This window comes from Theobroma cacao, chromosome 5 (assembly GCF_053813885.1).
Source record: "Theobroma cacao isolate CCN51 chromosome 5, ASM5381388v1, whole genome shotgun sequence".
Lineage (NCBI taxonomy): Eukaryota > Viridiplantae > Streptophyta > Magnoliopsida > Malvales > Malvaceae > Theobroma > Theobroma cacao.
In genome coordinates, this window is record NC_142643.1 from 40,923,533 (window position 1) to 40,939,385 (window position 15,853).

The 15,853-nt window shown below is 34.5% G+C and overlaps 1 protein-coding gene and 1 long non-coding RNA gene across 4 annotated transcripts in view; both read left to right on the forward strand.

The window, feature by feature from the left end:
* Window positions 1-202: 202 nt before the first annotated feature.
* LOC148762905 (uncharacterized) lies at window positions 203-2,075 on the forward strand. The gene is made up of 3 exons (XR_016026545.1): window positions 203-308; window positions 945-1,024; window positions 1,894-2,075. It is a non-coding gene; the product is annotated as an uncharacterized LOC148762905 (long non-coding RNA).
* Window positions 2,076-7,744: 5,669 nt separating this feature from the next.
* The window catches only part of LOC18599617 (uncharacterized), a 29,150-nt gene continuing 21,041 nt past the window's right edge, over window positions 7,745-15,853 (forward strand). For all 3 annotated transcript variants that reach the window (XM_018121701.2, XM_018121702.2, XM_018121703.2), the window contains exons 1-5: window positions 7,745-11,300; window positions 11,936-12,385; window positions 12,508-13,209; window positions 13,554-14,384; window positions 14,923-15,441. In XM_018121701.2, the coding sequence (XP_017977190.2) occupies window positions 8,412-11,300; window positions 11,936-12,385; window positions 12,508-13,209; window positions 13,554-14,384; window positions 14,923-15,441 (5,391 nt within the window). In that variant the 5' untranslated portion in view covers window positions 7,745-8,411. The remainder of the gene's footprint in view (window positions 11,301-11,935; window positions 12,386-12,507; window positions 13,210-13,553; window positions 14,385-14,922; window positions 15,442-15,853) is intronic.

Consider the following 15,853-nt stretch of genomic DNA (forward strand, 5'->3'; position numbering starts at 1 on the left):
GTAATTTTCCACCACCAGAACATTTTTCCAGCACATGGTCTTCCTTTATCCTCATTTTGACCATTGACTAATTGTGTGGTGGAGATAAAAAAGATTAAAATTTTAAAAATGGACCAATAAGAAAATGACATGTGTCATACCTTTATTATTTTATTATTTTTTATTAAAAAGGCATAAAATCAGCCATTTTCTTCATACGGCCGGCCAAGCAAGGAAGAGAGAGAAAGAGAGGAAGAACAAAGGGAAAAACAAGAAAACTTAGGTGGAAAATTCAAAGAAAAAGTGAAGAAATCAAGGAAACAAGCTAGGTAAGTTAGAATTTCTTTAGTTCTCCTTGATACCTAGCTTACCCATGCTTTTGTTCTTGATTTTCATGGTTGAATATTGAGTTATTATGATGTATTCAATTCTGAAAAATGGGTTAGGAGAGAGAAAGTTATTAGATTAATTTGATTTTAAGTTATGTTAGTGTTTTAAGTTAGTTTAGCATATTTAGAAACAAAACAATAAGAAAAGAATTTATTTTCTCCCACAACCATTAATGGCCGAATTTACCATGTGTTGAGTGAGGATAAATTTGATTTTCATTTTAGGAGAATTGGTTAAGAAATGATGAATTATGAGCCTAGAAAAATAATGAGAATTTTCAGAGCAAAAATATGATTTTTTACCCACTAGGGGTATTTTCGTAATTTGCTATCGAGACTGATAAATTGAATCTCATTCACACTCATTGAGGTAATTTAGTTATAATTGGAGTGTAGAAAGTGAGAAGAATTGATTTGGAGTTAAATTGAAGAAAATAGGCCGAATTAGGTCAACACCGCATTTAAGCGGTAGTCGGATAAGTTGTATATCATATCATGCATATATACCGAGCCTGAATTGATTTTATAATGGTCAAGTATTGATGTGGTGAATTATGTATTGTACATTGTGGATAGGTGGTGAGCAAAGTACACTGGTAAAAGTACAGAGATTGTGCTTGGAGACTGGGATTAGGAGTACATCGACTCCTAGAACAGTGAGTGAACTTATTATCGTCTTAATTATCTAGAGTAGTTTTATACAACTGTGTGATTTTATGGAAAATGGGTTTAAATGGTAAATTGCTATGTTTTAAGAGAAATTGTAATTTTATAAAATGATTTTATAAATTTTCTGAAAAATCGAATATTGGTTTTGAAAATAGAGTAATTGGAGACTGCCTGCTTGTGTTGCAAATTTATGGTTTTGAATTGAATGGCTTATGACAATAAATGAGCATGAATGGCTAAACTGATTTTGGTGTTAGAATTATTTATACTGTGTATTCAGCCTTGAGAGGCTAGGTTGCGATAAATTGCCATGTCATGCTAGAATGAATTTTATTGATTGGTGGATTATATATTAATTATTTACTGCAGAGGGGGTTCCGTGGACCAGCCTATTAGAGGGGCACGGTAAACTTCATTATATTATTACCTCGAACGGAGAGGCGCGTAAGGTATCTCCTGGGGTAAAGCTTAGGGTTCACTTCACGCCAAACCACCACGTGAAGGGGAACTCAGCTAACGCCAATGAATGACTGTATTTTTCTCAAACTAAAAATATATTTTAAGTGTATACAAAATTTTAACAGCCTTGGTGGACTCGGTTGGATGCCCTGCGCAAGGTATCACCGAGTATGAGTTTTGGCACGAGCCAAAGTTTTAAGAAATTCATGAGCCAAGTTGATTACTCGATTTATATGGATTGATTTTATTTGGTTGAAATGAACTGAAATGTAATGAAATTACAATATGATGACTTATTTTAATTGTCTCAATTTACTCGGCTTTAGATACTTTAGATGGTATCTGTTTACTCACTGAGATTATAAAATCTCACCCTTTCTTCCTATACATTTTTCAGGCTCAAGACAGTTTGTAGATAGTCGAGTAAGACGAGAACTAAGCTCGGAACTGCATTATAGAAAGTAAGAGTTCATAGTCTTACATCCTCTTGGTCAATTGGGGCCCACGTGTTATTGCAGATCAAAACTTATATTTTGGTTATCTGTATTTTTATTCATATAATTTTTACTTTACTTTCATGTGCGGAAAAAAATTATTTACGAATATTTCTATAAAAATTTATTTTATAACAAAATAGAATATTTCATTTATTATTTTTGAATAGTACTAGTTGTCAACAATTTACTTTCAAACGAACGTTTTAGATGTTTAATTTTGTTTTTAAATCATTAAATATATATTTTCTACTCACCTACTACATTTTTAGCAAGTTTTGACATTTTTGACGAAAAATTATGAAAATGCCCCTGTGAGCCAAAAAATAATATTTTATTGTCCTTATTTAAAAATGACTTATGATTTTTTTGAAATGCGAGATTTAATAACTATTGCTCACCGAGAAGTGTGAAAGCTGATACGAGGGCCTTGCGAGGTTTCGATCGGCATTCGGGGTGAAAATGTCTGTCGAGGCCTCGCGGCGGTTGTCACAGGCCCGATGGGGAGTTTCGGGTCGTGACGTAATTATAATTGGCGTGTAAGTAAGAACATATAGGCATGACGTGTAACAACATTTTACTTGGTCTGCTTAGCGTGTAACAACAATAAATTTCTTCTATCTGACGTGATACACATTATGGGTTAACTGTTTTTTGGTCTATCTTACATGTGCATAGGTGCTATGTTTTTTAGATGGAGTTTAGAGAGTCTGATAACCTTGACATTTTGCTTGTTGTGCTGAGGGAGAAATGGGCCTTCAAGGTCTTCATCAACACCCATTGTAAGTGGTCGCAACTACATTACATAAATAAGACGCTTTAAGAGAAAGGGGAGGACGAAGTAGTCAAGTGTACGTGCTTTGGTATGCTACTGGATGTCTATCCACAAGGCTACTTTTGCATTGGTCTCATGCAGAACATCATGATTCATTGAATTAGTGAAATAGAGTCAATGGACCATGAGTTATAGTTTACTATTGGCAAAAGCAAGGCGCATTTATCCAAGCAAGAGTTCTGCCTTATAACTAGACTAAAGCTTGGCTCGCTACCAAATATATTCATACGACCGTACAAGGTCGTTCCAGATAAAATTCATGTGAGATACTAGAATGAGCAATAGAATGTTAAGTTGTAGGAGTTGCTTAACATGTTCCGATGAGGTAACTTTCAGCAACCAAAAGACGCAACCAAGATGGCACTTGTCTTGATCATGAATAACATTTTATTTGGTCAAGACTACTAAAGATGAGTGACGCCTTGGCTCTTGTCATTGATGGAGGACATCGATGCTTGGAATGTCTTCCCTTAGGGTCACTATGATTGGAGGTTGACTGAGGACTACTTATTAAAGGGGTTTGAAGTTTCAATCGCAAACTTGTAGAAGGATAATTGTTTACCCAACAACCTTTACGAATTTGCATGGGTGATACAGATATTGTCACGTAATATTTTTCAGTTTCCTTTTGACATAAGAATTTATTGTGGCAGTCGTTTATCATTTATGGTATGCTAATGGTTACAAATGACTTATAGTTCTGGGCAATGGAGGCAATTTCTACTTTCTGAAAATTAATTACCCCCATCGATCCGAAAGATGATGTCTATCCACGTATGTGCAAATGGCAAGTGTAATCAAAAGTCAAAGGACTTCCACAAGGCGGTTGAGAAGTTGGACTTATCTCAACAGGTGAGACAACAACTACTCATCTCAACAGGTTGAGGAGGCCACACAAAAATATTGAGTGGACATCGATGTCTTTCTATCTAAAGGGCATCAGTACGTACCAATAAGGCAAATTGAGGATCGAGCGAAACGGGTTATCAATGCGAGAATAAAGAGGAGAAGCTTGAAGAAGAAAAGAGTCATTGGTCTCGTTAAGTAGAGGCACACCGCCACTTTTGGAAACAAAAAGCACTTAGGCCTTGAGTTGATGGAAGAAGGGGACAACCATGGCAATGCTAGTGAACCACATTCTTCCCACGCCGATGAGTAGACCCATACACATCCACCTCCTCAACAACCAATAAGATATGTTAAGATGCACAATGGTTTCGATCCATCGGTAAAGACAATTCTTATGGTTTAAGGTCAACAATTCCATTTTGATTATCGAATAACACAATAATATCTATTATTACTACACCTCATGTACAGACAAATTTTACTTCAAGCCATGTACTAAAACATGTAATTTGAATATTTTTTTACATGCATGCTATGTAACAACTCTGGGCAATATTCTAATTTACACACAAGGTTTCAGAAATTAATAGGTTGTGGCAATAAACCCAATAACATACCTTAATGTCATCTCTGCTCTAAAGTCTGTATATCGATGACGATATGACCAGATGTCGAGAGATAGACCACAGTACGATGACGATGGTGCTCAACAAATAGCTGGCTGGCAGTAGAGAGCTGAGAGAGTTGAAAAAGCTAAGAAAGCTAAGAAAGTTGAGGGAGCTGAGATTGTTGAGCACTTAATTTTTCTCTATGGCGGGAGAGAGATATCTAGAGATTAATTTGCTATAAATGTATTCATGTGAGAGAGTTAAGGGAGCAGAGATAGCTAAGCATTTAATTTTTCTCAATGGCGGGAAAGAGATATCAGGAGATTAATTTGCCAGAACTGTATTCAAGGGCATTTTTGTCTACTCATGCCAAAATTGGCTAAAAGCAGTTAACTTTATATAGGAGGCGATTTATGAAATCACACTATGAGGAGAGTTATTTATCAAAATTTCCTCTTAATTTAATTAACAATATAAGTTTGTGTATAATTACATGAGATTAAAGGAAAAAACATAATTGGGCTTAGGTATCGGGTACCCAAAAGATGGTACCCGAACCCAATATGAATAGTGAAATTACTACTCAAACTCGATTATAGGATACCCTAATCTTATATAACCGGGTTGAATTTCCGTGGGTACCTTGTAGTAAGATACCCATTGCTATTTCACCTTAGACTTGGCACTCATTCTCTCATTCTTGTGCATTTAGTCTCAGTGTACCACCTTCTTATTACCGCACTCAACCACAGGTTGTGCTAGTGCCCCATCCAAGTCAAACCTTTTGTGTAATTACATATACCTAGCTCTTTCAAATACCATTCAATAATGAACCTAATTTTCCCTTGTCCTCATTCCCTGTCAATTGAAGATAATTTCAATTTTTCAATATAAAATGAGAATTAAGCTAAAAAAAAGTGATTTTTACCATAAGCTTTTCAAAATTTGAGTTTTCACATAAACTAGAATGTGAAACCAAAGCTTAGCCAAGAGGCACATGGTGGATTAACTGGCGCTCTGCCTACAAAGATGAAATTGCTGAGAAAGAGGTGGAAAGAAAAGAAAGACAAAGAAGACATGGACGTATTGCCTAGTAATAGTAACAGCACGAGAAAATGCTAACAGAAGAGGGACAAAGACTTGAGCTTTTTTTTTTCTTTTTTTTTTTTTAAAATAAAAACAAAGAACAAAGACTTAGACATTGACTCAATTATTGTAATTAATTTACTAAAAAAGTCCCTTTCGAAAGAGTTGTTTCACTTAACCCTCTTTTTTTTATTATTTTCACATATCTTTTCTCAACGAAGTTTTTTCTGTTAACGCAATCGAATCAATTGACTACTCTTTTCTCTTCACCTTTGTTCTTATCCTTTGTTGCTAACTCTCGGCTTTTCACAGTATTTTGCTACATAATAGGACTTTACCCTCTGAATATTTTCCCTCTCCGTTTTATTTTTTATAATAATTTAAAAATAATTACTGAATATAAAAATTTGACTAATTAATTTATATTCTTAAAATAAGAATTATAGCTGCCGTGAGTGTAGCGCTGGGAAAATTATTAGTAATCATATGGAATGAGAAAATACTAAAAGAAAAGGGACAAAGACTTACAACTTGCCTTTTCCTTTTTTTTTTTTTTTTTTTGTAATATGGGATTGATATGGGCAGAGACCTATAGGAGAGTTTTTATTTATAGTCCAAGAACTTCAAACTAGAAAATTATCATCCGCTCTAAATGTGCAAACAGTGTAAATGATAATGGATAAAATGTCTAAAATGCTCATCACATAAAAAGGATGAACACAATAGTTTGTCAATAGCTCTTTGGGAATTTTATCAAACACTTTCAAATTTCACAACTCAAAAATGTCAAGTTCTCACAAAAGTTTTGAAATTAAAAATCTTAGATCAAACATGGGTTTATGGTTTTTAAACTAATAAACAAATAAGAAAAACTAACTCAACAACTCAACTTTCATTTTTTTCTTCCCATCTTTTGGTCTTACTTTGAGTAACCGACCAAAAAACAAACATGAGTTTATGATTTCTCTTCACAAGTTGATTCTGAATTAAAGTGTCAAAATCAATAAAAAACTGGAGTATTTGAACAATGAAATCTAGAATTTGAGAGGGTTTTAGCTTATGGTTGGTTTGGAAATACTGAACCTTTTATTTCTCTTATGACAGAAGGGTAGATTATTCTAAACATGTTAGCACATCATTAAAGTAATGAAAACATTAATAATTAATTAATGTCAAAATTTATGTATCAAACGTAAAATATTTTTTTAAATAAATTATTTATTTCAAATACTAATAAACTCATGCAGTATTATAAGTAAAACTTAAAAAAAAAAGGAGTATTTTCTATAAAAAAGAATGCTGATTTTTATAATAGTTATTATGACTTAAAATTCATTTTGCTTTTCGTATAGGGCCGGCTTAGATGGAGAGGACATATTAATGATTGCTAATAACTTAAATTAGTTGTACATTTCACATAGGCAGCAACAAGTCAAGTCATCGTAAAAATGAAGATCCTCGGCCAGTCATATTATTATATTACATTTTAAAATCCTTAAAAATTTTATTATTTGATTTACAAGAAATTTAAATAATGATTTGATTAGAATCATTCAGCTGAATTATTTCAAATTCATGTTTTTGTTTCTGTTAAAAGATATATTTGACCTATTTCCTATTTTTGTCCCAATTAAATTCTAACTAGCGACAAAGTTAAAATTTGAACTTTGAAAGAAAGGAGTGTGATAAAAGTAACATATAATTAAATAGAATTAAAAGATGAGAAAAAAACAGTAAATGCAGAACCGCCTTTGATAAAAATATTGTAAAAAGGACCGTCAAATTCGAATTAAATAGCAAGTCTAAATTTCTTTTGAAAAGTAAAAAATAATAATTTTGAACATTGTAATTCATATTCCAATAAACACTTGAGTAAAATTAAAGTCTAACTAATAATTCTAATTAAAAATATGCAAAACTTTCAAACAAAAAAAAAATGATAGCTTGAAATAAAGGAGTGATTTTTACAATAAGATTTTCAAATTTTAATTTTTCACACAAATTAGAATGTCGGCAAGAGGCACATGGTGGATTACTTGTTGCTCTTCCCAAAAAGATGAAATTGCTGAGAAACAGCTGGAAAGAAGAGAAAGACAAAGAAGACATTGACATATTGACTCAATCATTGCTTATTAATATTTCAATTTAATTCATATAAAAATTACAAAGTAATAAGATTTCTGTCGTCTACCGCAGCATCGCGCGGGTAGCACTGAAGATTGTAATAACAAGAAAAAAAGTATAGGAAAAGAAGGAGATGTTTTTGGATTGACTCAATAATAATTGCAAATGTACACTAAAAAATGTCCCTCGCCAAAGAGTTGTTTCGCTTACCCCTCTTCCTTATCATTTTCACATATCTTTTCTCAATTAAGGCTGAAAGAGATGAGGAATATTCCCCACCCACAACACTAAAAGCACTCCAGTGCTTGACTACTCTTTTCTCTTCATCTTTGTTCTTATCCTTTGATTGTTTATACATATTAAGGCCGAAAGAGATGAGGTATATTCCCCACCCACAACACTAAAAGCACTCCAGTGCTTGACTACTCTTTTCTCTCCATCTTTGTGCTTATCCTTTAATTGTTTATATATATTAAGGCTGAAAGGGATGAGGTATTTTCCCCCACCCACAACACTAAAAGCACTCCAGTGCTTGACTACTCTTTTCTCTTCATCTTCGTGCTTATCCTTTGTTGCTAACTCTTGGCTTTTCACAATATTTTGCTACAGAACAGGACTTTTCTTTTTGAGTATGCATAGTCAAACTTAGTCCTATACTCTGAATCTGCTCATTTACTCCTTAATAGCTCTTTCCTATTACTTTTCACAAAATTAAAAAAAAAAAAAGCTCTTTCGCATTTTTCACCATTTTTATCACTTGCTCTGTTTTACCCTTATTGTTGTTGGTGGTGTTGCTTCTGGTTTGCCTAATGTTCTGACGTTGCATCTTGTTCTGTTGTTCATTTATTTGGTTTGCTTCACGTCCTATAAAAGAGACGGGAAGGGAAAAGCCAAAACCAAAAAGTACCCAAAAACAAAAATGGAGATTGTTGCTACCTGTAGTAGCTCTTTTGCCACCGAAGTTGCCAAAGTCGTTCCTATTAAACGCCATGTTAGTTACATTCTCGACCGACAGAAAAATCTTGAAGATTTCAAGAAAAAAGCTAAGCAGTTAGAGGATGAAAGAGAGAGTGTAAAGCATGCTGTTGAAGCTGCCGAAAGAAATGGGGAGAAGATTGAGTTGGGTGTTCGGAAGTGGCTGATTAGCGTGGACCAAAAAATCAAGGAATATGACGAGAAAGTCAGAGCCCTTGAAGACAAAGCAAAGGAGAGGTGTTTCAATGGGCTGTGTCCTAACGTCAAGTTTTACTACCGGCTAGGCAAGAAAGCACAAGAACACGCGAAGGTTGTTGCTGAACTCCTGCAACAAGGAAGATTTGACAGAATTTCATACCGTCCTGCTCCGGAGGGGATAGGAACTATGTCTAACAATTATTATGAGGCTTTTCAATCAAGAGGCAGCATTCTGGAGGGAATCATGGAGAACTTAAGGGATCCCATTCTCAAAATGATTGGGGTGTACGGTATGCCTGGTGTGGGCAAGACCATGCTTGTGAAAGAAGTTGCCAGGAAGGTGAGGGAAGAGTACTTGTTTGATGAGGTTGTGATGGCGACCATAACACACAATCCAAACATAACAAACATTCAGGGAGAAATTGCGGACATGCTAGGCTTGCGATTTGATGAGGAGTCGGAGTCTGGAAGAGCAATGCGGCTTCGTCAGCGATTGAGAAGTGATAAGAAGGTCCTTGTAATTTTAGACGATATTTGGGCAAAACTCGACTTAGATGCCATTGGGATTTCTTTAGAGGATGACAAGAATATTGCCCCTGATGAGAATGAAGGATCTATCATGCAAAATATTGCCCCTGATGAGAATCAAAGATCTATCATGCAAAATATTGACGGAAGTTCTCTCGAGAAAGTTTCTACCGTTAAAAGCAAAATATTGCTAACCTCAAGAAACCTCGATGTACTCTGCCGTATGGATGCTGAAAAGAAGTTTGAATGCAGAATTTTATCTCGAGAAGAAGCAATGACTTTGTTCGTCAGAATCGTTGGTGATGTAGTACACAATCCTAGTTACAAACCGATAGCGAATCAAGTCGTTGAAAAATGTGCAGGCTTACCGGTTGCTGTTTCAACAATTGCAAATACATTGAAAGGTATGAACCTTGACATTTGGGAGAACGCTTTGCGACAACTAAAAAGGTCAAATGCAACAAACATAGAAGGAATGGAGGAAGGGGTGTACTCGATCATAGAGTTGAGTTACGAAAGGTTAAAAGAGGAAGCACAATCATTATTCCGACTCTGTGCCCTGTACCGTCAAGGTTCTGATATTCCCATCCGTAATCACTTGCTACGACACAACTTGGGTTTGGATTTGTTGGAAGGCGTTAGAACTCTGGAGGAAGCAAGAAAAAGTGTGAGCGATTTGGTTCATAAGCTCAAATCGTCTAGTTTGCTACTCAGCGGTTGTAATGATGAGTTTGTGAAAATGCATGACATTGTCCGCGATGTCTCCATTTCGATTGCGTCTCAAGAGAACCAGATGTTTGTTATAGAGGAAGGAATTCGTATGAAAGACTTACTGAAGAAGGGAAAACTCAACAACTGCACTGCTTTGTCGCTACCATACGGTGACATTCATCAGGAGCTTCCAAAAGTGTTAGAATGTCCGAAACTTAAGCTATTTCTGTTGACTGAGGACGATGACCGCCAGTCAGAAGTTCCTGACACGTTTTTCGAAAAGATGAATGATCTCCAGGTGTTACAGTTGAATGGTATGCGCTTTCCATCTCTACCTTCTTCATTTCTTTCTCTAACGAACCTTCAAACTTTGTGTTTGGATTTCTGTGCGTTGAGTGACATAGCACTTATTGCAAACTTGAAGAAACTGGATATCCTTAGCCTTTGTAGTTCTAAAATAAAGCAATTGCCCAATGAAATTGCACAACTAACTCAGCTAAGGTTGTTGGATCTAAGCAATTGTTTCAAACTTGAAGTGATTCCAGCAAACATCCTATCAAGCTTGACCTGTTTAGAAGAATTGCACATGGGCAATAGCTTTAACCGATGGGATGTTGAAGGTAATGCTAGCCTTGTTGAGTTGAAGAATTTGGACCGTCTGACTACTTTACATGTTCATATTCGTGACGCACAAAGTCTACCGAAAGACTTATTCTCTGAAACGAAGTTGGAAAGATACAAAATTTTCGTAGGAGAAGCACTATGGGATTGGTTTGATAAGCATAAATACTCTAGAACACTGAAGCTCATGCCAAACACAAGAATTAATTGGGATCGTGGAATTAGAATGTTGCTGACGAGAACTGAAGACCTTTATGTGAACGAAGTGCAGGGAGTCAAAAGTTCACTTCATGAGTTAGGTGAAACGGGTTTTCCGCATTTGAAGAATGTTCATGTTGAAAATAATTCGGAAATTCAATATATCATTAACTCAATTCGTGGGATTTCATGCGAAGCCTTTCCCTTGTTGGAGTCATTATTTCTGCACAATTTGAGTAATTTGAAGAACATCTCTCATGCTCAAATTTACGTGGAGTGTTTCAGAAGTCTAAAAATCATTAAAGTTATAAATTGTGATTCATTGAAGAATCTTTTCTCATTCTCCTTAGCAGAAAAACTCTTCCAGCTTCAAGAAATTGAAGTAACTGATTGCAAAAATATTGTTGACATTATTGGTGCGGACAGAGAACGGAACAATAAAGCAACTGATCAAATTGAGCTTCGGGAATTACGATCCATCACACTACAATGTCTACCACAGCTCATTAACTTCCGCTTTCAAGAGAAGAAACATTCCACAACGTCTAGCATAGCCTCGCCACTTTTCACTGGAAAGGTAATTATTTATCTTTTGTTCATTCAATGGCATATAGCGGTCACATGCAAGTTACCAACTCCAACTTATATTGGCTTCATTCATCTAAAATGATGCTACATGTATTAATTTAATTTAATTCTTAAATGTCCTGAATGCTTTAGAATCTCTCCATTATCCAAAATAAAATAATATAAAATAAAATTCTGGAACCAAAAAAATCAACAAAAAAGAAAGAAATAAAATAAAATTATAAACTATTCCATCTTCATTTTATAATTTATCTTAATTTCTCCTTTCTTATTTTTTTTTTAATTTACCAGTAAATTGCAAAATCAAAAAATTTTTGTAAACCAGAGAGACTGAGAAGGAGAGACATTTTATGATCTCCATGGTAATAGACTCTTAAAATTTCAATTTTAAGAATCATTCTATATAAGTTATATATTTCATTTAAATTTAGTGTCCGTTATGCTAGAATTTTCTGTTATAAAGAGGTTCTAGTGGCAGTGTTGCTTGTCATAACTTCACTCCAATGGAAAACATCTCTGCTGTCCCTTCGTTTTGTTTTGTTTTTTTGTTTCACAGCAATCAGGTAATTAATGATTTGGCCAATGCAGACAATAAAATTCAGAGTTCTGTCTCACTGTTTGCAGATGGCATTTCCACTACTGGAGAACCTTAAGGTATCCTCAATTAACATTGAAAGGATATGGCCCTACCAACTTCCGAGAGTGTCTTATTCGATGCAAAATTTGACAAGCTTGATCATTGAGGGGTGTGACAACTTAAGGGACGTATTATCCTATTCTATGGCTGAAAGTCTGCAGCAGCTCAAAAGCTTGGAGGTCATTGATTGCAGGTGCATACAACAGATAGTAGCAATGGAGGAGATAAAAGAAGGTGGAAACAGAGCTACAGTTTCATTCCCTCGATTAATCTCTCTAAAATTAAAGGATCTTCAAAAACTCATCGGATTTTGCCATGAAAATTATTTTCTTGAATTCCCATCCTTGAAGATTCTAGAGATAAAGCGCTGCCTTGAATTGAAGGGATTCATCAACGTATGTATTGGTAGTACTACTGAAGTACTGTTCAACGAACAGGTGGATTTCTTAACGTGCTCTACATTTTTCCTTTCTTAGCTATTTGTTTTCCGTTTCACTTGCTGTTGGAATTATCTCTGCTTATGATCGTTTTTCACATTGGCATGAATTTTATATGGTAGGTTGCTTTTCCCAACTTGGAGAGAGTGACAATCTCCCATTTGAGAAATGTGAAGAGGCTATGGTATAACCAACTACATACGAATTCTTTTTGTAAGATGAAAGAGTTGAAAGCTGAGTACTGTGATGAGTTGTTAAATATTTTTCCATCATTTGTACTGGGAATATTTCACAAACTAGAAACACTAAGAGTAACCGATTGTGGTTCACTAGAAGAAGTGTTTGAACTCCAAGCCCAAGGGTTAGAAATCAAAGATACATGTGTTGTGGCCTTCCAATTAAAAGAATTAATGCTCTTTCGTTTGCCAAAGTTGAAGCATGTCTGGAACAAGGATCCACAAGGAAATATTTCATTTCAAACTCTACGTGTAGTAAATGTGAGGAAATGTTGGAGTTTGAAAAGTCTGTTCCCATTTTCAATAGCCAATGGTCTTCCACAACTTGAAAGCCTTTTAGTTCAACAATGTGGGGTGGGGGAGATTGTTTCAAAGAATGAAGGATTAGAACAGGAAATTCGGTTTGAATTTAATCAGTTATCCTTCCTTAAGCTTTGGAAATTAACAAACCTCAAATGTTTTTACCCAGGAATGCACACCATTGCGTGGCCGGTGTTAAAAAATTTGAAGACACATGGGTGTGAGGAGATAAAGATATTTGGTCAATTAGAATCCCATATCCAAAAATCACTTTTTGTGATTGAAAAGGTATGAGACTTTACTCTCTCTTTGGATATACTCATTTATTTTACTTAAGTCATCCACTACCTTAATAATGCACCCAATTTTTCATTGGAAAAATAAAAAAATTAAATAAAATAATCATTTGGTTCCGATCTTATCCTATGTAAATTATAATCTTTGACAATTAAAAGTTTTAGTTCTCAGAATATTATTAATAGGACTAGATATTATTTTATTTTCATAATTTAATATACATATGTTTTATTTTTGACATTGAATGTCATTGATACATTTGGACCAACCCTAGCGGATTGGGTCATTTATCTTTCATAATTTAATCCCATTGTTCTTGTGTGTTGACTTCTCAGATCATCCCTCAATTGGAGGAAGTGTCATTTAGCAGTGATGATATTGCAATGATATGTGATGGCCAGTTTGCGTCACACTTCTTTTGCCACATAAAACTCCTTCAAATTACTTGCTACCTCGATGAATCGGCAGTTTTTCCCTTTTTTTTCCTCCAAAGATTTTACAATCTGGAAATGCTTCAGGTGTTTGGTTGCAACTTCAAAGAGCTATCTCCTTACGAAAGAAATGTTGGTAAGGATAAAGAAGTCCGGATGCTCTCAAAACTTAGAAAGTTGAAATTGGATTCTCTACAAAAGATAATACATGTATGGAAGCGAGACTCACCGCTGGGTCATATGTGTGCAAGTCTTGAAACTCTTGAAGTTTGGAAATGTGACAGTTTGATTAATTTAGGAGTATCATCCGCATCTTTTGATAATCTTATAAGCTTAGATGTCTGGAAATGTAAAGGGATAGTAGAGTTGATAACATCTTCCGAAGCCCAAAGTTTGGTGCGTCTTGTCACAATGAGGATAAGAGAATGTGAAATGATGAAAGAAGTAGTTGGGAGAGAGGAAGATGAATCAACATATGAGATTATTTTCAGAGACTTGAAACATGTGGAACTTCATTGTTTACCAAGCCTCGGAAGCTTCTGTTCAGGGAATTCCAGCTTCAAGTTCCCATCACTGGAACAAGTGATTGTGAGCCAATGTCCTAGATTGAAGAGCTTCTGTCTTGGTGCTTTAAGCACACCAAAATTACAAAGAGTACAACTAGAGTCAACGGATTATAAGGGGCGTTGGGCTGGTGACCTTGGTGCCACCGTAAAACAGTTACATCAAGAAAAGGTGTGTTATCTGACTCTTATATAAACTATCGACACAATTTAACTTGTGAACAATCAAATTACTCCTTGAACTAAGAATCTATATTATTTAATTTATGTTTTAACAATTTCTTTTTTAGAAAATGAAAGCAAATAATAAAGAAAGATTATAAAAGCAGCTACCAACTAATTTAGGTTTTAATATTAGTTTCTTTTGCCAATTCTTTTGTCATTCACTTTTTTGCATCTTTGAAAGTTGTCGTGCACAAATAGTAAAAAATTGAAAACATAGTTATAGAAAGATTGACAAAAAATGAGTGTTTGGTATCATGATTATTTTTATTGATGAAAACTCATTTTCAAATTTTCAATATTTAAATGACATGAATTGTATATGCATTGAAATATAGAAATAGAAAAAACAAGGAAAAACAAAAGTAATAACCAACTCACCTAACAAACTAAGACTTCAATTTTTTTGTACAGAAATGTAATTGAGTTCCGTTTCATAGTTGAATTTGTGCTTTAATGTATCAAAAATAATGTATTGCGCATGTTAGGTTGGATATCAATGCCTGAAGCATTTGAAGTTGTCAGAGTTTCCTGAGTTGGTGGACATATGGAATGGAAATCCTCAAGAAATTTTGGACTTGAAAAACCTTGAATTTCTAGAATTTTGTAATTCTGTTAACTTGGGATGCATTTTTAACCTCTCTATGGCCTTAAGCCTTGTTCGACTTCAACAGCTGGAAATAAAGAAATGCAACAAAATGGAAGCAGTCATCAAGGAAGATGGATCAGTACTTGATCAGAGGGCAAGAACAGATAAGATCATCATTTTCCCTTGTCTAAAATCCATTTTTATTGAGCATTGTCCTGATTTGACAAGTTTTTATTGGGGAAGTCCAATTCTAATGGAATGTCCATCCTTGAAAATAATTGAGGTAGCTCACTGCCCCAATATGACTACTTTTGTCTCTATATTTCCAAGAGATGAGGAGAAAAATGCAAGAATTGGTGATGGAACTGAAAGAAAAGAGGATGACCTTGAAATCCTCCCAGCATTTTTCTGTGATAAGGTTAGTCTTTTTTTTTTTTTTTATCTTTTCGTAAATTTTTATTTTTTTCATTTAATTTTCCTTTTATTCTTGTAAAGCACCTGTTGTTCAATCTAAACTCTAGTTGTGCATCTTTCTCTCTACTAAAATCAAATTTTCTACCTATAACTCACTTCGCCTTTTATGTTTAACTATAAAATAAATAAGGCCGCTTCTTCATTCCAAATAAAGAAGGAATTTCAAATGGGGTTAATATTGAATAGTTTTTCAACCAAAATTGCTACTTATCTATACCTATATTTATACATATACTTATATATATATATTATAAAAGTTTATAGATAATGATTTGGTCTATTTTTAATTGTTTTTTTTTTTTGGAAAGCCTCTATTCTCAATTGTTATGAAATACTAGGTTTTTGGTCGATAATAA